At 41.3% G+C, this 22,828-nt stretch overlaps 2 protein-coding genes across 7 annotated transcripts; one reads left to right on the top strand and one right to left on the bottom strand.

Annotated features, from left to right (window-relative positions):
* Nucleotides 1–392: 392 nt before the first annotated feature.
* Nucleotides 393–7,838, bottom strand: LOC143020314 (uncharacterized). 6 transcript variants are annotated; one of them, XM_076176612.1, is made up of 2 exons: nucleotides 7,495–7,838; nucleotides 393–4,485 (listed from the first exon to the last, which is right to left on the bottom strand). In XM_076176612.1, exon 2 carries the CDS (start codon nucleotides 4,027–4,029, stop codon nucleotides 2,500–2,502), a length of 1,530 nt encoding a protein of 509 aa, XP_076032727.1. In that variant the 5' UTR covers nucleotides 4,030–4,485; nucleotides 7,495–7,838; the 3' UTR covers nucleotides 393–2,499. The 6 variants fall into 6 exon arrangements, with proteins under 6 accessions (XP_076032727.1, XP_076032724.1, XP_076032728.1 ...); XM_076176609.1 differs by having other exon boundaries at nucleotides 7,499–7,838; XM_076176613.1 differs by having other exon boundaries at nucleotides 393–4,480; nucleotides 7,499–7,838.
* Nucleotides 7,839–14,513: 6,675 nt separating this feature from the next.
* On the top strand, nucleotides 14,514–15,179 carry LOC143020168 (uncharacterized). Its single transcript, XM_076176330.1, has one exon. It carries the CDS (start codon nucleotides 14,514–14,516, stop codon nucleotides 15,177–15,179), a length of 666 nt encoding a protein of 221 aa, XP_076032445.1.
* The last annotated feature ends 7,649 nt before the right edge of the window (nucleotides 15,180–22,828 follow it).

The following is a 22,828-nucleotide window of genomic DNA, read 5'->3' as shown; positions in this document are numbered from 1 at the left end:
ACATATTAACTCAGACAAGAACCTTTTTTCTCCATTGCCAAAAACTTCCAATCTGCACAGGAATTGTGTAAATAGGTGGATCTATGGCATTATGCCCCTTGATTTAATATCTATCCTTGCCCAGCTACTCATACCAATATATCAATTCATGTTAAAAAAATATTTTTGGGGTACAACCTTATCAGATCTTAATATAGCAATATTGTATTTTAACATTATGAAATAAGTAGTTATGTTATCTACCTTATGGAAATATGATAACTAAAAAGAAAACTTAAATATCAGAAATAAAACTGAGAACTCACTCAAAAGAAAGTTTCACCAATAAATGGGTTTGACTTTAGTGAGTTTTATTTTTTGTTTTCAGTATGTAATAAAACTTGTGATAAAACTCAAGATTTTATTAGAATGGCTGCCTGCTGGCTCCACAATAAACAAGCAACAACAATACCAATTGATCATATGATCAAAACACAGAATTGTCACAGGACAGAATCAAATCCTATAAAGGCATTTGAAAACAAATGACATTATCTAGTGAAAACAAATATACCATACAGTATAAATTATATTTATGATTCTATATTTGTATTTCAATATAGATATTGTATCTTAAGTTTAGTATATTTGCACACATACTTTTATATATTACAGAAATCAATTCGTGGACCCGTCTCAATCCCCAATTCATGTCAAACATATTTTGATGACACAAGCTTCCACCCCATCCACTACCACAACATTCATTACAATCTCAGCTCCATCTTCAACTCTATCATACCACTTCCAATACCCCTAACACCCCCCAAACCTCTATCCCTTTCATTTAACCAGCAAGATTATGCAGCCTGGCTAAATGCCACCCAATCAGACATAATATACACACTGCAATTCTCCACCCCCATATGCCCATTAATCGCTATATCCCTCAGTTTCCTTGCCCTACTGGTCCTGCTCCTCCTCATTTGTAGACTAGTATATGTCTGTGCGATCCAATGCACTGGATAAGACCATAACCCCCAACCATGTTTTAGCAATTATACTCCATATATAACCCTAGGGAAATTGTCTTACCAAGAAATGTTAGAATCCTTCATGCCTTTGACCTTATTACCACTCCAACTGCCCACTCACAGAAATGAGTCCCATTACTCCACAAGTGAAAATTTTCTTTCAAGTGTTGACTCATAAGAAAAAGTCAGGTCACACTGGAAAGTCTTCTTTTCAGAGTGGGTAAGCACATGAATTTTAAGATGAATCTTCACAAAAGGTTTCTCTTCAATGCGAGTAAACATGCAACATTTGAAACCACTCTTTTGTGAGAAAGCTGCATCAAATAGATCATACTGGAATGGCTTCTTTCCAGTGTGGGTCCATCATATGCACTTCGATAAAACTCTTTCGTGAGGAAGTTGCATAACATAGATAATACTGAAAAGGCTTCTCTCCAGTGTGAATCACTATGTGATCTTTGAGATGACGAATGTAAGTTATACTGCACAGGTCACACTGGAAAGGCATCTTCTGAGTATGGGTCATCATAAGCCATGCGAGATCACACTTTTGAGTGAAAGGTGCATAGCACAGGTCACACTCACACTGGACATTTTTCTTTTCATATCCAGGACTCTTTATTTCCAATTACTCAAGAAATCTCCAGGGCTTCCCACTTTCCATGCCAACAATTTCAAGAGATATTTGGCCATTTCACAATATTTATGGAATGTCATCAGTACTGTACTGTGCACTTTGCTTTAATAACACAATTTTAAATATATATATTGTATACCTTAACCTCTTTAATACAAGTCAAATATTTGTGTGCACATTAGGCTACCTGATGTATGATAATGCATCACAATAAGCACATAAAATATAGAGTCACAGCTGTTATACTTGTTCTCCTTCACCCAGAATGGTTATAGCCACAGAAAACAAGATCAAGCCTGTCACTCAGCTACTACAAAATATAATATAATCAGGACACTGGTGTTAGCTTCCTTGTACACCCACTCATGCCTCATGATGCCTAAGTGTCTTTGTATTCTAAGGGTTAAGACAATCTAAATTACATGTACACTTATTATCTTTTCATGAACCTTCTTGTCTTGCATTTTGTCTATCATCTCTTCTCTCAGTATAAACAATGACATAAAAGGGAGCATGGGAGGTATTGGACACTGCCACACACACATACATTCAAGTCACATGCCATAATAATTTACCAAAATTTACTAGATTGCAACTTGTCTATGATTGCCATAATACAATAAATTTATAGGTCCTTCACAGTTTAATCACACGGTGACTATGGGTTTTACCATCACCTTATTAATTGAATTTTGAGCTTGCCTCCAGAATTTTGTATTCTTTCCAGAGCAAATTTATCCATTGCCCCCATGTATTTTTTTTCACTCCTGGACAGTTTCTTATGTGGGTCATGTGGCATTTGAGATATCATTTTTGAGAGGATATTTCATTCCACAGGTCACACTGAAATCACTTCTCTCCTGTGTGGATCTTCATGTGATCTTTGAGATAGCTCTTTACTGAGAAGGCTGCATTGCACAGATCACATTGGAAAGGTTTCTCTCCTGTGTGGATCCTCATATGCAATGTGAGAGAACACTCTATTGAGAAAGCAGAATCACACTGGTCACACTGGAAAGGTTTCTTCGCTGTGTGGGTCCTCATATGAACTTTGAGCCCACTCTTTCGTAAGAAAGCTTTATTGCACAGTTCACAATAAAAAGTCTTCTCTCCTGTGTGGGTCTTCATATGTAGTGTGAGATTACTCTTTGTTGAAAAAGCAGAATCACACAGGTCACACTGGAAAGGCTTCTCTCCTGTGTGAGTCATCATGTGACATATGAGACTTTTCTTTACTGAGAAAGATGCACAGCATAGATCACATTGGAAAGGTTTCTCTCCTGTGTGGCTCCTCATATGCAGTGTGAGATTACTCTTTACTGAAAATGCAGAATCACACAGGTCACACTGGAATGGCTTCTCTCCTGTGTGAGTCCTCATGTGACAAATTAGTTTACTCTGTCGTGGGAAAGCTGCATCACACAGGTCACATTGGAATGGCTTCTCTCCAGTGTGGGTCATCATATGATCTCTGATGTGATTCTTTCGTGAGAAAGATGCACTGCACAGGTCACATTGGAAAGGCTTCTCTCCTGTGTGGGTCCTCATATGCACTGTGAGATAACTCTTTCTTGTGAAAGTTGCATCACACAAGTCACACACAAAAGGTTTCTCTCCAGTGTGGGTCATCATATGACTTGTGAGGTGATGTTTTAGTGAGAAAGCTGTATCACACAGGGCACACTGGAATGGTTTTTCTCCAGTGTGAGTCCTCATATGAAGTTTGACATCATAGTTTCGGGAGAAAGCTGCATTGCACAGGTCACAACGGAAAGGCTTCTCTCCTGTGTGGGTCTTCATGTGATGTTTGAGACTGCTCTTTTGTGTGAAAGTTGCATGGCACAGGTCACATTGGAAAGGCTTCTCTTTTGTCTGGGCCATCATATGCTGATTGAGATCATCCTTTAATGAGAAAACTGCATCACATTGGAAAGGCTTCTTTCCTGTGTGGGTCATCATGTGACGTTTGAGATCAACCTTTTGAGAGAAAACTGCATTGCACAGGTCACATTGGAAAGGTTTCTCTCCTGTGTGAGTCCTCATATGCACTGTGAGAGAACTCTTTCTTGTGAAAGCAGAATCGCACAGGTCACACAGGAAAGGTTTTTCTCCAGTGTGGGTCATCATATGACTTGTCAGGTGATGTTTTAGTGAGAAAGCTGTATCGCACAGGGCACACTGGAATGGTTTTTCTCCAGTGTGAGTCCTCATATGAAGTTTGACATCATAGTTTCGTGAGAAAGCTGCATTGCACAGGTCACAACGGAAAGGCTTCTCACCAGTGTGGGTCTTCATGTGATGTTTGAGACTGCTCTTTTGTGTGAAAGTTGCATGGCACAGGTCACATTGAAAAGGCTTCTCTTTTGTGTGGGCCATCATATGCCGATTGAGATCATCCTATAATGAGAAAACTGCATCACATTGGAAAGGCTTCTCTCCTGTGTAGGTCATCATGTGACATTTGAAATCAACCTTTTGAGAGAAAACCACATTCCACAGGCTACATTAGTTTCTCTCCTGTGTGGCTCATCATGTGACATTTGTGATCATACAAGTCGCACTAGAAAGGCCTCTCATAAATGTGGGTCATCATATGCTGTGTGAGAATACCCTTTAGTGAGAAAGGAGAATTACACAGGTCATAATGGAAGAGCTTCTCTCTGGTGTGAGTCATCACTTGATAATGGAGACTATCATGTAAAGGCTGCATCACACAGGTCACATTGGAATAGCTTCTCTTCAGTTTGAGTCACCTAGTAACATTTGAGATCACCCTTACTTGAGAAAGGATTTCATAGGTCCTGTTGGAAAGGCTTCTCTCTAGTGTGGACTATCCTGGGAAAAAAAAAATGTAATAAGATTGACAACTCATTGAAGTTAAGCAATAATAGGATTGTGGATGTTTTGTACACACACCATTTCATACTTAGGTTCATTTATACCTACCCAGAACCTTTGTACATACCCTCACCTAATATAGAATAGAAACACAAATTGATACATGCTATGATATATTGCATTCCACTTTTTCATTAGAAATGCACTGAAAATCATCCAATAGCTACAAGCATACTCATCCCACCATGATCAGAATGACTAAATTTTTGCACTTTTTTTTTTTTTTTTTTTTTTTTTATTTGGTCACAAGATATGGGAGTTAATGGCCCAGGTGACCACAGCAGTCATATATCAATATAACTCCCTATCATCCCACATTTGGGCTCACAGGACTTGAATCTATGCATGACCTACTCTAGGAATGTTTATTCAGTTCATCCCACTCATCTGACTCAAAAAAGTGATGCAAGTCATATTGATACAGACTGGTAAGTGGTATAACTGTGTTAAAATGTTATATATGAAAATCATCTATGAAAGTGTAGTACTATGGTGAATTGATACACCTTGTCCCTTTGTTCCCCTGTGCATAGCATCAAGCGTGCCCAGTCATGCAGGCCCCACCCCCATGATACGCAAGCTAGGTCATGTGGTTGCTACTCTGGGAGATGATTGGCTGAAACCCTGAGCGAGCCAAGCTGTTCAGCGTGGGTTGCCTGGGTCGTGAGGTTTGCTCTGGAGAGTATGCATGCTGGTCACACACCATGAACGCAGCATGTTCACTTCTGCAAACAAGGTAACCCATCCCCCTTAATTTATAAATAACGAATTCACTCCACCACAACCCCAGTAGACAATAAAGTAAAACACAGAACTCCTGTGCTTATATTTAGCCTCACACTCAACCACACTTTACCTTACACTATCCATCTCGTCACTTTTAGTAAAATACCTATTTGTCTAAATGTAAACACTGTCAGGTATACTTATACCCAAATAATAGTTTTTCACCCCATTTTTAAGGCAGGTCAACTTTTATGTGGATACTACTTTTTCAGGGACAAAATTCATGTCTAATCTGGGTTGAAATTATAAATACCATAAGCCAAGTTATGTATAAATCATCACATAACAAAAATACAAAGATTAATGATGATTTACATATATATTTCAAAACAAATGTTTAAAAACTCTCACTGATGAATCATTACCATGGCAATTCCCTCTTGTAAATATTTAACCTTGCTATTTCACATCCTGTTGCAAAGGCAAAATATCCGATAATAACAGCTAGTGGCGATATGTTCCAGATCTGTGTAACTATTTTTTTTCTGCCTTCTTTGGATTTGTTAACAGAAAAGTGTGTCTACATTTTGTCTGCAAGAAAGTGTAGATCAAGTTGTACATGTAATGATATATTATACTTGGCTACACATATGAGGTGTCTGGAATAGAAATGAGAAAATGCTGGTATTATGTGTAAGCCATTTTGCCTCTTAACATCAAACACTCACTACAAATTCAAATAGACTCAAAATATCCAGCCAAATCTAAAGCCACACTTCTCATCAATTGGAAAGTGGAATATAAATACATACCATGCCTCTATTATACATCTATATCAACAACACTCATACCAAAGATCTCAACAAACTACTACTGTGGCCAACAAGAGATCATTGCAAAAGATGTAGTGAAAGATCTGGGAGTGAGTATGAGCAGTGATGCCTCCTTCTCTCATCACATAATCCAAGCAACGTCAAAAGCAAGGCATCTATCAGGGTGGATACTACGTACCTTCCAGACAAGAAGTCCAAGATGTATGCTGACCCTGTGGAAATCATTAGTTCTACCACATCTAGAATACTGCTGCCAGCTCTGGTCTCCCCAGAAAGTATCAGAAATCATGGAGATTGAAGGGCCCCAAAGGACCTTCACCAACAAAATACATGGGCTCCAGGAACTGAACTACTGGGAGAGACTGAAGGAGTTGCAGTTGTTTTCTCTTCAACGGCGCAGGGAACGCTACATCATCATCTACATCTGGAAGGTGTTAGAAAAGAAGGTGCCCAACACCGGTATACAAGTAACAGTCCACCAAAGAAGAGGGAGGCTATGTTATGTGAGGACCACTCCCGGATCAACACTAAACATCAAGTCCAGAATTCATAACAGCTTCTCGTTCAGTGGACCAAGATTGTTCAACTGCATCCCGCCTCAACTGAGAAACATAACAGGGGTGTCTCCAGACACCTTCAAAAAACATCTGGATATATGGTTGGCCAAAATACCAGACCAACCACCAACACCAGGATACACCAGCCCCAACGCCAATCGACTAACCGATTGGACAACTGATGTGAGGGAGCTACCTGGTCACAGTGGGACTCCAGTCTAGCTGCGTCGATCACCGACAGAAGTCTTCTAAGTGTATCTAAGTGTAAGTGTACCACACACGCATACAACCAAGATTCTTGCTGTAACATACAATACGTCCATGTTATTCAAACAACACATCACAAATATAAGGACTAAATGCACACCTATACTTAATGTGCTTAAATCAATTGCAGGAACAACATTTGGACAAAACAAAAATTAGTGCAGTACACAAAGCCAGTAACGTGCACAGACATTGCAAAGGGCAGGTGCTTTGGGCTGGAAATTGGGCACTTCACTCTTTCTTATTATTCATATTTGGCAACTATCCGGTAGGGTGCAACACCATTTTCCACATTGTCATTTCTGAATGGTAAGAAAATTGAAAAAGCCTGTGAGAAATAATTTTTCATTAATTTTTATATATCTTTGTGAGTTTTGGGGCACAGGGCAAAGGGGCAGGTGCTCGAGCACCCTCCTTCCCCTCTGCACGGGCCTGCATGCCTGCCTGCACAAAGCATATACTCAGTGATGAATCATGCGAGCATCGCATTGTCCCCTAATGAGATTAGACACTACAACAAAGCCCTACAGACAAAAAGGCTGCCCAAACACAAGTGACAATACCTACAGACCATTAGTAGTCGTAGTATATAATTAGTGGTGGTGGGATGAATTACTTGGTTTCGGCACCCTAGTCCATTTGGGGTTTCGCTTCATTTAATTTCGGACTTTGGTTGCTCTGTATTTTCAGAGGTTATATATTGTTTGTCGGTTCACTTCCGAGTTTTCTGCTTTAGCATCGAACATTAATAGTTTCAGGATTTTCGGGTAGTGTTGTTGGAGCAGTTTGTTTTGAACTCTGATCGATGATAGTTCGTTGCATTCTGGTAAAAAAAATGTTCGAGGTTTTCTTCGCTCAGCCCGCATAGGGGACAGTGTGAGGCCAGAAAATTTAATTGATCGTTTTCGTTTAACTGCATTTTTCTAGAAGATTATACAAGCAAGATCACTGAGCATTATGGGCAAATTGTAGCTCCGCCCATCCGTGACGTCATTAAAGTACTCCAGTTCAGGATTCCATTAGAGGTATAATTTAGGGAATTTATGAAATATAGATATTCTATCAAGAAACGAGATAACGAAGTCTTGTATGATAGTACGAAGGGAATAGTCGGTAGTTTTGTAGATGGATACAAACACGTTCGCCAGCCATGTTCTGTTTCGTGTGCGCAGTTTGAATCAGTCTCTAGCCACCCCTCTTTAGATAGATTGACTTGATTTGGCAATGAATCAATGTACATGAAGTGCAAATAATAACAAGAACACATAGTTCGGAATAATAATTGCAAATTGCTGAGGATAACACAAAAAGCATGTACGCTTATTTCCATTGTGGTCCTCATCAGATTGTTATTCTACACCAAGTCACACAGACAACATACGTAGGGGACATACGTAGGGGGGGGGGACCAGAAACAGTCATGAGTAATACCAGTCAGTATACATATGACACATAAACATTGTAATAGTTTTGCTAATATTACTAAAACAATTGAGCACCATCACATAAAGGAACATTGCATTAAGCAAAGGAACAACAAAATAATGTTAAATTGTAACAAAACAGTATGAGTGAGTACTATATCAGAGTAGTACCATTAATGATATACTGCATTATTATACAGCTGTATCAACATGTATGAGTGAGTACTATATCAGAGTAGTACCATTAATGATATACTACAATATTCTACAGCTGTATCAACATGTTATAGTAATAGTGAATGCTACACTGAAGCTAGGGTCACTTATTAATTAAATCTAACATTTTACCTGAATCTCAGGACGGAGTGGGCAATTAGTATGAGCACTAGGGAGTAGTACATTATAACCTGAAGCACCAGAGGTAGGGTACAGGGGACCAGTACTCGTATGAGTAAAACAACAAGGAGAACGAGGAAAAAGGTCAGATCATAACTGTTCTCGGACCCCACTTGAGACATATACCATATTATGACTAGCAAAACAAAGGTGGAAACTAATTTGTAACATCAATCAATGCTATACTAAACTAAACATCTGAAGGGCAAAAAAAAAAAAGGGGGGGAGGTCAGAACAGTTATGAGTGAACGCAGATTTGGATGGTATTACTCATGGAAGCAGGTCCCTCACTAAGCTAGTAGTACATAAAATCAAGGCTGTTCTCTGCCCATAGCTGAGACATATAGTAACCCTTGATTTTTTTCTTGAAGGTAACCTTGCTATTTGACTTCTTAATGGACACAGGTAGTGAATTCCATAGTTGAGCACCTGTGAAGTGAAAGCTGTTTTTGGTGAAGGGACCTGCATGAGATACAATAAGAGACTCTTGACTGTTCCGGGTTCGGTTCTCAGCCGATAATGTAAAATTACAGCTCGTAAATGAGGGAGCAGAATTATGAACGACATTGTAAACCTGGTTTAGTTTCAGCTGCTGGACACGATATTTTACAGGTAACATTCCTACCTTGCTAAATTCTTCTATATCAATATGACTACGTTGAGGTAAATTTAGTATGAATCTAATTATCTTATTTTGTGCAACCTGTAGCCGAGACTGTTTTTTTTCTGCTCATACTACTGTACCAAGAGCTACAAGCATAATCAAGGTGATGTTGTAACAAGGCTGAGACCAGAAGTTTCTTTGTTTCAAGATCAAAATTTCTGGCTTTTCTGTGCAAAACTTTGACTTTAGGTGAACACTTGGATACAATCTTATCCGTTATGGCATTCCCTGAGAGGGACTGATCTAAGGGTATTCCAAGATAGGTTACCTCTTGTTTTGACTCCAAGACATTAACCCCACATCTGACCTGTACATCGCTGTGTTTCCTGAGGTTGGGTTTTGATGCGAAGACAATACTTTCCGTTTTACCGATGTGTAAAGACAGCCTATTATCTATGAGCCAGTCCTGGACCGATGACAGTTCGACACTCAGTTTCTCCTCTACTTCAACTGGGTCCCTACCTGAGACAATTAGTGCGGAGTCGTCAGCAAATAGCAGTAACTTACAGTTCACCGCACCTGGCATGTCGTTAATATAGACCAGGAACAGTAGCGGTCCTAGAATTGAACCTTGTGGTACACCACGAGTTATCTCTCTGTCATCTGAGCAGGCTTCATTTACCTGTACAAGTTGTTTGCGACTTGTGAGGTAGGACTTGCACCAGCCAATATTCGCCACTCCTAATCCCTGATTTTTTTAAAATAAAATTTCATGGTCCACTGTGTCAAATGCCTTTTGTAGATTCAACAAGACTAAACCCATGAAGTTACCTCTCTCGCATTCCTGTTTTATCAGATCGTAAAGGTATATTAAGCTGGTGTCTGTCGAGTAATTCGCTCTAAAACCAGATTGCATGCCGTATAGTAGATTACGTTCCCTGATTGTATACGATACGTTCCAAAACCTTGGAAATAATATCTAGAATTGAAACAGGCCTGTAGTTACATGTCTCAGTTTTTGCGTTTTTCTTATAAAGAGGTGTTACCCGAGCCCCTTTCATGTCGCTTGGGATAAATCCTGAACCGATAGACAAATTTATTATGTGGGTTATTGGGGGAGTTATAATTGTGGCTCCATCCTTAACAAACCTCGCAGGAATGTCGTCTAACCCTGTAGCCTTATTGGCACTTATGCTAGCCAGTAATTTAAACACTTCTTTTTGAGTGGTCTTATGTAGTTTGAAACACTTTGTGGACTTGTCTTTACAGTACTCCTGAACGTACCCCAGCCCAAACTTCCCAGAACCCGTTGGGAGGGATTTTACTAGTTTAGTGGCTATGGTTGTGAAAAAGGTGTTGAAGTGGTTGGCTATGGTGTTCCTATCAGAGTTAAGCTTACCGTTTATCATGAGTCCTATCCTGTCTACTTTGTTACTAGGCTTTGTGTGAACTTCTAGGGTCTTCAGTGTTTACCAAAGCTTCCTTGGATCGTGTTTGTTCTGGTGCACCATGTTAGAACAATAATCAGCTTTGGCTTTTTCCTTCCAATATTTCACCTGATTCCTATAGTACAGAAAGACATTATAGTCCTCCTGATTTCCACTTTTCGTAAATCTAGCAATAAATCTGTCTCTATCCCTAATTAAACCCAGAACTTCGTTAGTCATCCATGGTTCCGTCCTCTGTTTTATTCGTATCTCTTTGAGAGGCGCTATTCTGTCTATAGTAGTAAGAAATGTATACTGAAAATTAGACCAAGCCTTATAAACATCGGCACAATTTAGTACTGGCGACCAGTCTGTCCTACCCAGTTCATCTACAAAATGTTCCCGTGAGTAATGCTTCATGGAACGAAGCTTCACTGTGTTGTGCTTGTTGAAAATCGTCTTCCTAGCTTTCCTAGTTACCTAGTACAGTATATGAGCTTGTGGTCACTAAGACCATAATCACAAGCACCGGCCTGCGTTATCTTGTTACAATCGGAGACCAGGATAAGATCTATGATGGACATGGATGTGCCTGTTATTCTAGTAGGCTCGTCAATCAGTTGTGTCAGGCCATGAGATATTAAGCCACGTCCACACGGTCGAGCTGTGCCTGGCAGGGCAAAGTCTGCAGACTATGCCCGCGTAAGATGTCCACACAATTGTCTGTGGTGGTTGGAGGGCAGTTGGACGCCAGCAGTTGTTGTGAGCGAGTGGTTCATTACGGTACGATCACCACGGTGCGCTCCATACTTCGAAAGATAGCACTATATTCTATCATAATTGGTGCCTGCATTAAAAAGAAAAACAAGAGACCACAGAGACGTGTCTGGTGCCGGGAGTGGTTGCAGAGACGTGAAAGAATGGGTAGCTCTGTGACAATCCTACGTGAATTGCAGGAGGAAAATGAAACTTTGTTCCGCAATTACGTGCGGATGGACATAAACAGTTTTTATATTCTTGTATATCGAAAGTGGAGAGCTACATTCAGAGGCAAGAGACAAATATGAGGCAAAGCATTACACCAGCAGCACGTTTGTCTCTATTTCTGTAATCAAAACACCTTACATTCCACAGACATTCATGTGATTTATATATATCAATCAAAGTTATAGTGTCTTGTCGTGACCAATATGCACTAGCACTCGGTGTGGACATGGTGTACTAATAACGTGGTAGTCAGTGGATCTGCCTGCACCTTACCTCGTGCGTTTGGCAGTGACGGAAGACCTCCATCCACTGCCCTCTATTGGCGCCGGGAGCGGATAGTTTGATGGTTTGCCCGCTGAAACTGCTCGTACAAGGGCAAAGCCTTCGTGACTGACGGACACTGCTCGACCGTGTGGACGTGGCAGAAAATGAAAAGATAGTAGTGTATAAAAGAGGGCTTTTGCCATTGGGCGATTGAGCGAGCGATTAATTGGCGGTCTGTACTTAGCGGGTTTGCTAACTTTGCTCGCACCTCACCTCGTGCGGCGATGTCAGCACGCCATCCATCCACTTCCCACAAATGGCGCCGGGAACGGACAGTTTGATGGTTTGCCCGATGAAATTGCCCGTTGTCGAGCAAAGTCTAGATTCGGTTCTTGGCACCTATTACATAAATAATAAATGTCAAAAAATGTTGGCTAGTGGGGCTTTCACCATTTTGTCTTCAACGAAATCATGGCAATAAATCATGGCAATAAATAAACGCGCAAGACCGTCAACACAATGGCAATGTATTGCTAACTTCGACTCGGGTTTGCGTTTCTGGTATTTTATTGACAAAAATATTGCTCGTGTGACCGCGCCTTTATGCAATTCAACGCCTATTTGTGCAGTTAGGAGGACATGGATTCTTCCTTTCAAACTTACCTAAAATTTTCTATTTGGGAGAGAGCACACTCGGCTACAATCTCGCTTTACAAAATCTCACATCTACTAGAAGGGATTCTTTCGATCGCTTTATATCAGTGGTTCCCAACCGGTGTGCCGCGACACCAAAGAATGCCGCGAGATAAACTGAGGGTGCCGCCAAAATTCAGGGCAAAAATAATTTTCGTATTACCGACTCTCTGTCATCCATTTTTTTTTTTTCATTAAAGCAGCATCAGTGTAAAGATGAGTATTTTCATATCATCCAGGAATACATTTTTGTTACACTGATGTTGAATCAACAAAATACTAACAAACTAGAATTTAGATTTTCTAATAAGGGTGCCGGGGAGTTCTGAAAGGCTTGGCAAGGGTGCCTCAAGCCAGAAAAGGTTGGGAACCACTGCTTGAAATATTTGTGTTTACATGTTTGATTACACTCCCTCGCCCATTTTCTCAGTTATGAAGAAGGGTGGCTTGAGACTTGTTCTAGATAACTTATGATAATATCTATTATATTTTCAATTTTTATATTCATATATCCTCAATTCTATATTTTGACTGAGATTACTGATTTTAATACTTATCTGGCAAGTACAAATAACAACCTTATTAAGGCAATGAGAGACTTGCTAAAGCCACGTCCACACGTTCGAGCACTGTCCACCGGGCACGAGTTAAGAGTTCCTGTTATTTATTTTTTTATAATGCGAGTATTATGACGCAACATCGTACGTCTGGCAGCTAATGCTGTCAGACGTACGTTGTGGCCCGTATTGAAGTGGTTAAGCCGAAATTGGTGCTACAATTTGGCTAAGTTCGTGTGACCAGATTTTGGCTTAAAATTGTTAAAATAAATTCCCCTAAATATTGCTCGTGTGACCGCGCCTTAACGCTACCTTGAACATCAATGTTTCAAAGATATTAATCCCGGACGGATTTTAGTTCAGCTCTAAAACTAGTAAATCAGATGTGTTTACTGTAATTAGTGAATAAAACATACATCTATTTTTGTTCTATTTTTGTCACAGTTGAATAATTAACGGACTGAAAACTTGAAATATTCTTTACTCAACCTGGATACAGCTTTAACATCAAAACGGCCTTAAGGGAGAAGAATGGAATAAAATGTTTGATCAGGAACATCGCTTATCAAATCGTATATGTATTTTGGATACCTGGGGTGGTGGCAGCGATTTCTAATAAAGATAATCCGACTTAACCTAGGGTTTCCCAATAGCCATCATAGATACATGGTTGATGAATTGTTATCTTCAAAAGTGGTGTGCTTGACCAAACACTGAATTTAGAAAGGCGATATATACATCTCGCCCATGCATGCATTAATAAGATTGTAGTGTATTCAGATACATGATGTAATCATAGTATAATATAGACGGTGTTGTCGGAAGCATGCGTTTAATTTACCCTTACTAATGTATGGATATTTACAAAGAAATTTATTGACACGCACGGAAAAACTAAGACAGCAATGGCGACGGGGATATTTTTTTTCTGGTGATTTAGACCAGAAAACAGTGGTAAACGCACCTAGTGTGGGTACCACAGCTTCCTTCAATTACATGCGTCATAACGCCTGGGTTTTAGGCAATGCTGGAGGTGACCACACCGAGTGTAGGTGCCTTTGCTTATTGCTTCCTGTTACAGAACACCGGACATATAAATATATATATATATATATATATATATATATATATATATATATATATATATTTTACTATTAGAGAGGAGAAAGGTTTAAGATTACCTAAAGTGTTTGAAACTTTTCTAGCCAAGAAGCTAGACCAGGGTTAGCGATGGCATCTTCATGCAAGATTGGACCGTTTAACCCCAAAGAACTTTCTTTTGATGTCTACTTGGCTTTGTTTGAAGCCCATGTAGCCACACAGGATATAACTGATGGTGGTAAGAGGAAAAATCAACTTTTTGTGTGCATAGGCACAAAAATGTTTGGAATTTTAGCAAACTTGACTGCACCAGCCATGCCAACTACGAAGACATATGATGAGCTGATTGAATTAATGAAAAACCACTTCATTACAAAGCCATCATATCACCGAAGCTTGTGTTCTTTTCAACAACGGCGTAAAGTTGAAAAAGAAACTGTGAAAGAGCTGTATGCAGACTTGAAGAGACTGGCTAAGGATTGCAACTTTGATACCACGCTTGATGCCAGGCTGCGAGACCAACTGTTTATGGCGATAGATAGTGAACCATACTTCAAATATATACTTGCCAAAGACCTGAAACTAGAAGCATTGACATCTTCAGCAATCCTAGAAGGCATTCTAGTGCTTGAAAAAGCTCACATGGGGGAAGGAGAGATGGCTAATTCCAGTTCATCAGGTACCACTGTGCACAAAGTGCATAGCGAGACTATGTCAAAGTGTAAGCATTGTGGTTTCCCGCTTGTAGGTTTAAAGACCTGGAATGTCACTTTTGTGGTCGCCAGGGTCATTTAGAAAAAAAATGTAGATATAAGCAAAATGATGCATACAAGCAAAATAGCTCAAAGTTTTAATAATAAAAACGTAAAATTAGTTTCTGAACCTGAACCAGTGCATGTTGCTGAAAGTTTCTTGTAATTGTATAAAATCTGTTAAACTAGAAATGTACAAGTTTGTGTTAAATGATAAATCTATACCTTTAGTTATAGTTATTGTTCCAACTGCCGTAAGAGCTAAAGTGTTAGCTACTGCATTCCAGTCATAATGGAATTGTGGCAATGAAAGCTGAAGCTAGAGAAAATATTTGGTGGCTCAGGGTTTCTGATAATATTGACCAGCTTACAAAAAGTTTTAATGAATGTAGTGTTAGAAATAATCAAGCTTCTTCTTAGTAGATATTTATTCTAAGTTTATTGATGTTCAATATACTTCAAGCATGACAAGTACTAATACTATGGAATTAAGGAAAAGCTTTGCTAATTTGGTATTCCTGATGTCATTGTTTCTGATAAAGCTGCTTATTTTGTTTCTGCTGATATCAAAGAGCTTTATGAAAGGAATTGAATAAAACTGTTCAATCCAGCTCCATTTCACCCTGCATCCAATGGATTAGCTGAGAGATATGTTAAAAGTTTTTAAACAGGGAATGCTAAAATATAAAAATTGATCAATTAACACAAGAGTTAGTAGGTTTCTGCATAACAGCAGGAGAACCATTCGTTCAGGTATAAAATAAAGCCCTGGAGAAATGATGTTTCACAGAAAATTTAAATATCCTCTGGACATATGTAAAAGAACTAAAACAAAGGAGGAAGAGAACATGCTAGTTAATAAGAAAAATACTCTTGTGTAGAAAGCAGATTTGAAGTTGGGCAAGCAGTTTTTGAAAAAAAAAAAAAAAATAGAGGTAAACCTTGGTTACCATGCATTATTATCGAGGTTGTAGTAGTTTTAGTTCGGAACAACGGCAGGACAAATGAAAATCAACACAAAATATCTAATCTCTTTCTTTTGGTAATTAGCCACAAGGTGCGACACTAGAAGTGTCACATGAGAAATATAGGTGAAGCTCGGACTAAGGCCACAGCTTAGTGGAGCTTATGGTTGTAGCTGGACGTGGAGCCTAACGTCAGCGAGGCGGTAGCAGATGATGACGGCGAGGCTCGATGGGACAGCTAGAAGACTGGACGAGGAGATGTAGTTTGTGCGCTGGTCAGTCTGGTCGGTACTGTTCTGCCCATCTCGGCGAAACGCCGACCTTTTAAGGGAGGCTGGCGGGAACGTGAGGAGCTTTCCAAGTTCCTGATTGGCTGACCGCTGGCTGGCAGGGACACCCTTGCGAACTACGCTTGCCAACTACAGGAACTTGAAGATTTCTTTGATCAGTGTGTGACGGGTCGTAGGATGCATCACGTCACTACACCACTCCCCCCGCTCTTCGAAAGCGGGCGTCGAGGAGGATAGGGAGCGACGCGCGCGACGTACTTGAACCGGTCTGGCCTTCGGATCAATCGCCCCGAACGAGTGGTCATGCCGTCAGGGGGCATGTCTGGCGAGGAGGGCCTTGATGGAGGGGGGCTCGAGTGCAGGGTGGTGTTGTCGAGGTCGGAGGCCTGGTGATGGGAGGTCGGTTGAGTATGGAGCTGTGGAGACATAAGGCTGGGTGAGAATTGTTGCATTGCATGGTCGAGCGGGGGTGTGGGGTGGGGAGGATCTTGGGGGGTGCCGGGAATAGTTGTAGAAGGGTGTGGTTGTGGGATAGGAGGATAAGGGTTCGCCGTCACGTACGCGTGATCTGTGTGAGTTGGGGGGGGGGGGGCTGCTGCAGGTGCTGTGGAGTTAGGGGCAGGAGGGGAGTATTGGTTTGGAGGTGAGAGTTTTTCGTGGGGTGGGGAATGACTTGGTTCGGTGGTGAGGGTGGGGTTAGGACCATGTTGTAAGAGGTATTGTAGTGGCCCTGGAGGTTTGGTAGGGGGAGTAGTGGGGAGGTGGGCCGGCTTGAGCCTGTCGATGGAGACGCGATCCGGTTTGGCATCTCGCTTGATCACGAAGTGTTTTGTTGATCTGGTGAGGACTCGGAAGGGGCCATCGTATGGGCGTTGAAGAGGAGTTCGTTTGGAGTCTCGCCTGAGGAAGACGTAGTCACTTGTAGACAGGGCCGGGGGAAGGTGCTCCGGTTGAGGTTGTGGTGGGCGAGGGGGGGGGGTTGGACGGGTGTTGGCGAATGTCTCCTTGATAAGTTGGAGGAGGGCGTGACGGTCAGGATCGCCGACGGCAGGCGTGGCAATTTCCCCAGGGAGGCGAAGGTTCTCAGCGTAAAGTAGCTGAGATGGGGAAATGTCGTTGTCGACCTTTGGTGTGACGCGGATCGTGAGAAGCACCAGGGGAAGAGCGTCGACCCAGTCGCATGAGGGTTGTGCCTGCGACTCCTTCAGTTGGCGGTGGAACCGTTCCACGAGTCCATTGGCTTGGGGGTGGTAAGCGGTAGTCCGGTTGCGTTTGGTGCCAAGGAATCTGAGGAGGCTGGACAATAGGTCAGATTCGAACTGAGGGCCCCTATCGGTGACAATGATGTGAGGTGCGCCGAATCTGGATACCCAACCGGAGAGGAAAGCACGGGCGGTCGTCTCGGCGGATATATCCGGAAGGGGGATCGCTTCTGGCCACCTGGTGTACCTGTCGATACACGTAAGGAGGTAACGCATGCCACGAGAAGGCGGAAGGGGGCCCACAATGTCCACATGGACTGACTGGAAACGTGCCGTGGGTGTAGGAAAACGCTGGAGTGGTGCGTGGACGTGGCGCGTAACCTTGGCCGTCTGGCAGGGGAGGCAGGTCCGGGTCCATTGTCTGACATCCTTGTTGATGCCTGGCCAGACGACTCGATCCGTGATGAGGCGTTGTGTCGCGCGGATGCCCGGATGACTGTGGTCATGGAAGGAGAAGACGTCCTTACGGTGGCAGGCGGGAACGTGAGGAGCTTTCCAAGTTCCTGATTGGCTGACCGCTGGCTGGCAGGGACACCCTTGCGAACTACGCTTGCCAACTACAGGAACTTGAAGATTTCTTTGATCAGTGTGTGACGGGTCGTAGGATGCATCACGTCACTACAAGGTTACAGGTGCCAGAAATTATGTTGTAAAAGTGTTCACCTTGCTTAGGTGTTTATCTAAATGATTCTTAAAGCTTAGAACTGAACTACATTGCACTACCTGTGCAGGAAGTTTATTCCATTCATTAACTACACGGTTGGCAAAGTTGTTTCTACCTACTTCCAAATTGAATCTATTTCCGAACAGTTTGAGACCATTGTTTCTTGTCTGATTCTCATTCAATGTGAAAATTTTGTCACTTTTGATGTTGTCAATTCCCTTTAAAATCTTAAAGACCTGTATCAAGTCACCTCTGAGTCTACGCTTTTTTAGGGAAAACAGATTCATATGTTTAAGTCGATTTTCGTATGATTTATTTTTTATATTTGGAATCGGTTTTGTGGCTCGCCGTTGTACTTTTTCCAGTCTGTCAATGTCTTTAATGAGATTCGGTGACCATACGGAAACAGCATATTCCAAATGTGGACGAACTAACAATTTATATAGCTTAATGAGTGATGTACTTTTGAAATCAAAAGATCGCGCAATCAGTCCTAGAATCTTATTTGCTTTCTCAGAGGCTGAAATACACTGCTTGGATGATTTGAGGTCGTTACTGATAATTACGCCGAGATCTTTTTCACTATCCACTTTTGTTATCGAATTTCCAAATAACTTGTCTGGCGTATGAGAGCTTGTTTTGCTTATCTCTAGTATATGCTGATGAAGTTTCGATCTCTGCTTTCAGGGCTGCTGCTGGTATGTAGTGTGGTGCTCTGAATATAATTTTGTATGCCTTGTTCCCTATTGTCTGCAGCCTGATCTTTTTTTTTCTTTTTTTTTGCGAAGAAGATTGCTTCGAGTGGAGTAGATTAGGGATGAAGACATTTTTCCAAAACACTTTGCTGATGATGATCCGGTTGCAGCTTCTTGCCATTGTTGAGGCTGTTTGATTAGCAAACAATTTTGCTTTGCTGAAGCTATTTATGTTCTTTGAGGCATATCCTCATTTTTGTTATTTCTATTCCTAAGTATGTTATGGAATCCGTGACTTTTATTCCACTAATTACTTTTAGGGACTCTGCTAGGTTGTAGGTTATGATATTGTTCTTTGCTTTATTTTTACACCACATTCCTAAATCACTTACATCAAAGGATTACAATGGAAGAGCATGCCAAGAGGAGAGTTTTTTGTACATAATTATATCGGATGGGCAAAAATTATAATTATGAATAAATATAATAATGATAAATTAAATAAGTAGACAAAATAAACAGACAAATAATAATATAAATGGCAGGCATCTTGCTTGGGTGATCATCTAAACAAATCTTAAAGCTTCAAACTGAACTACATTGCAATGTCTCTGCAGGTAGTTTATCCCATTCATTAACTACACGGTTGGCGAAGTTGTTTCTACCCATTTCCAAATTAAATCTATTTCCTGACAGTTTGAGACCATTGTTTCTTGTCTGATTCTCAGTGTAAAAAATGATCAATTTTGATGTTAATTCTCTTTAGAATCTTAAAAACCTGTATCAAGTCACCTCTGAGTCCATTTTTGTTTTGTTTTAGTCGATTTTTGTATGATTTATTTTTGATATTTGGAAAAAAAAAAATTATGGCTTGCCATTGTACTTTTTCCAATCTGAAATGTAAGTCCTCAAAGTCAAGGATCATCTTGACATGAAAGGCACACAAACACCACAGTCTCCATAAACACAGCACAGCCACTACGCTATATAGCAAAATACCCACACATGCCACATTAAAACAACACCCAAATACCTATATCACACATGAATACTCTCTTCTCTTCCTCCACAACCACAAAACATCCGCCTCCACAAGCATATCCATAATCATATCACTCACTGCTCCATCAAAAAACTTAAGATAATACACTGCTGCATGCCAGAACCCCTGATATCCATACCTCTGAATCCTCTCTCACCCCCGAAAGGACAGACTCCATCTGGCCAGACTGTATTGCAGCCACCATCCAACCCATCTAAGCTACCAAGAGAGACTGGATGACCACATTGCAGATAACTGTCCAGGAAGCTACACTTCACCACATACTTTACGACACATTATGGATGACTGCATTGTACACGATCGCGGACGCCAACACAATTTAAACTTTATAAAGGATTTGTTGGAAAACCCCGTTCCAGACGTGGTGTTCTTCAAGGAAATGAAACTGCTCATCCAGATAGTCTGGGGAACAACATACATGAGTGTCAGAAAAATCAAATTACAACCAATTTCAAGGAATCTGTGGATTAAAATAAAACTGCAGGGAAAAGATGAAGTGTTATTAGGCTGTGTTTTGCTATAACGGAGCGACGTATCACTTACCTTGTCCACATTAGTTCCTGGTTCTTCATTTAATACGACACTCGACTCTAGTTTCTCTTTCATTCGTATCGCCACCTAATCCTATGCTAGCTGAGTTCTGTCTACATTTTTTTCTACTGCGTCTCTATCACTCGCACGTTCACCCCATACACACTGCCCACGCACACCAGCCGACACCCCCATTCACCCTCCTAGACGGTGATTTTGACCCCGTGGTGGGGTCCTAACTGTGCACCCGTACCCGTACCACAAACCACACACACCTTTGATCTCGAGATCAACCTATTCTTCGTCGTCTTCGTCTCCTACTGCGTAGTCCTGTAGCCATCTCGGAGGACGTCTCTCACGCTGCGTTCGTCGAGGTGTCGCTCCCACATCTACTACAGCGTCGTGACTCTTCCTCCGTCATCCATCACAAGACGAAGATTCAGTGTATGTCGCGGCACTCCTCGACAGAGATGTTGGTCCGTGAATCTACCTCCGTCACAATCCCCCTTGTCCACTGCTCCAATCCTCACTTGTCTGGTGACAAACACTACTTCTCCGAGCTGTGTAATTGCATCCATTCTTAGCACCACTTCAATTCCCTCTATGACCTTCTAATAACAAGCGTTCTTAGTCGTATCGGAATGCCCTCCACCGTCATTTTTTCCTGGTACACCTCACACTTTGTCTCCCGTCAAACTGTCGTCAGGGCCATATCTCCCTGTCTTAATCCTTTAATCAGGTCGGTCGTCACAATTGTGGTTGAACAGCCGGGATCTACTAGCGCTCTTGCACATATTCCTCTCAACCAGACATCTACAATCAGCATAAAGTTGGATAGCGTCCTTACATTAATTACGCGGCAGCTTGTACAGCAGCGTATCCGAGGTGGTTCCTTCCATCCGCTGTGGTCACCCCTGGACTCCCGCTTGTTCCCATGGAAGTCATTTGGCTGGTACCTCGATCCTAGGTCTCGTACAGGGCCTTGCAGTTTCTCGGTCGCCATGGCAAAGGCTTACCCTTCTGTGTCCTTGTGAGGAGTCTAGCACAGACTATCAACACGTCCATGCTCGCAGACACAGTATCATCTACATGTAGCTCAGCAGTTACGTGGTCAGGGAACCCATTCACAAACACCATTCTAATTGCTCTAAGCTTTCGACCTTAAATTTTGTTAGTGCCGTTAATTTTCTAATTTCGTTGGCAAAAACGTCAACCCGTTCGCCAGCCCAGCACATTCTTTGTAGCCGATTAAACTATTCGAATGCTCCCTCAGCGAACGCCTCCTTCAACCTCCCTTTCAACTTCTCTGCATCTGCTTGATCACTATTGTACATTTCTAAGTAGATGGCCAATGCGCCGCCTTCTAGGTTAAGGGCAATATAGCTTGCGACGTCTGTGATAACATATCTGGCACTAATTCTGTCTTTTTGAGGCACACAGCACTGTCTTTATTCTCATCAAACGGTATTAGATTTATGTTGCTCATTTTGAATGGTCCCTTCATGCCTGTTGTCTCAGCCATACCTAGATAGCTCGTTATAATGGAGCAATGTATCACCCTGTCCATGTTAGTTCCTGATTCTTCTTCGTTTAATATGACACTTGTCTCTAGTTCTATCTACATTTTTCTTCTACTGTTCCTCTATCACTCACATATTCCCCACATTCACCTCATGTACACACTGGCCACGCACACCAGCCAATGCCCCATTCGCCCTCCTAGGTGACATTTGACCCCGTGCCAGGGTGTAAACTGTACACACGTACCTGTACCACATTCAAACCCCATGTTAAAGTTGCCAAGTTGAGATAGTATGCTAGAAAAGTTAGTATGCCTGGAGGGTCAGTCATTGGTAGAGGTTTTGGTGCCTCTCTGGGTCTGTGTGATGAATACCCTATTATTTTCTAAGGTTAGTCAATTAGATGTAAAGTTAATGTTCCAAGTGCATTTAGTGGAAATTGTGTAACTTTATAACTTGGCGAGTCTAAACTTGAACTTTACCTATTTTTTATAATCTTTCTGTGCCTCAATGTTCATTTAAAAGCTACTGGGTTTCTACACATGAACCTTTTGTCCAAGTCCAGTTCTGTATTTACATTGTGTTACTGTTCATTGGTGTTGGTAAATTATATTAAATCATATATTCTTTTGTGAAAAAAATGCATCTAGAGAAACAGTAAATATTTCTGTCTATAGATATTTAATTTGGGGCTCAAGTCCT

This window comes from Oratosquilla oratoria, chromosome 39 (genome assembly GCF_046742065.1).
Source record: "Oratosquilla oratoria isolate Oo_2021 chromosome 39, ASM4674206v1, whole genome shotgun sequence".
Classification (NCBI taxonomy): domain Eukaryota; kingdom Metazoa; phylum Arthropoda; class Malacostraca; order Stomatopoda; family Squillidae; genus Oratosquilla; species Oratosquilla oratoria.
The sequence above is the reverse complement of the archived record's forward strand: the minus strand, read 5'-3'. Positions and strand labels throughout refer to the sequence as shown.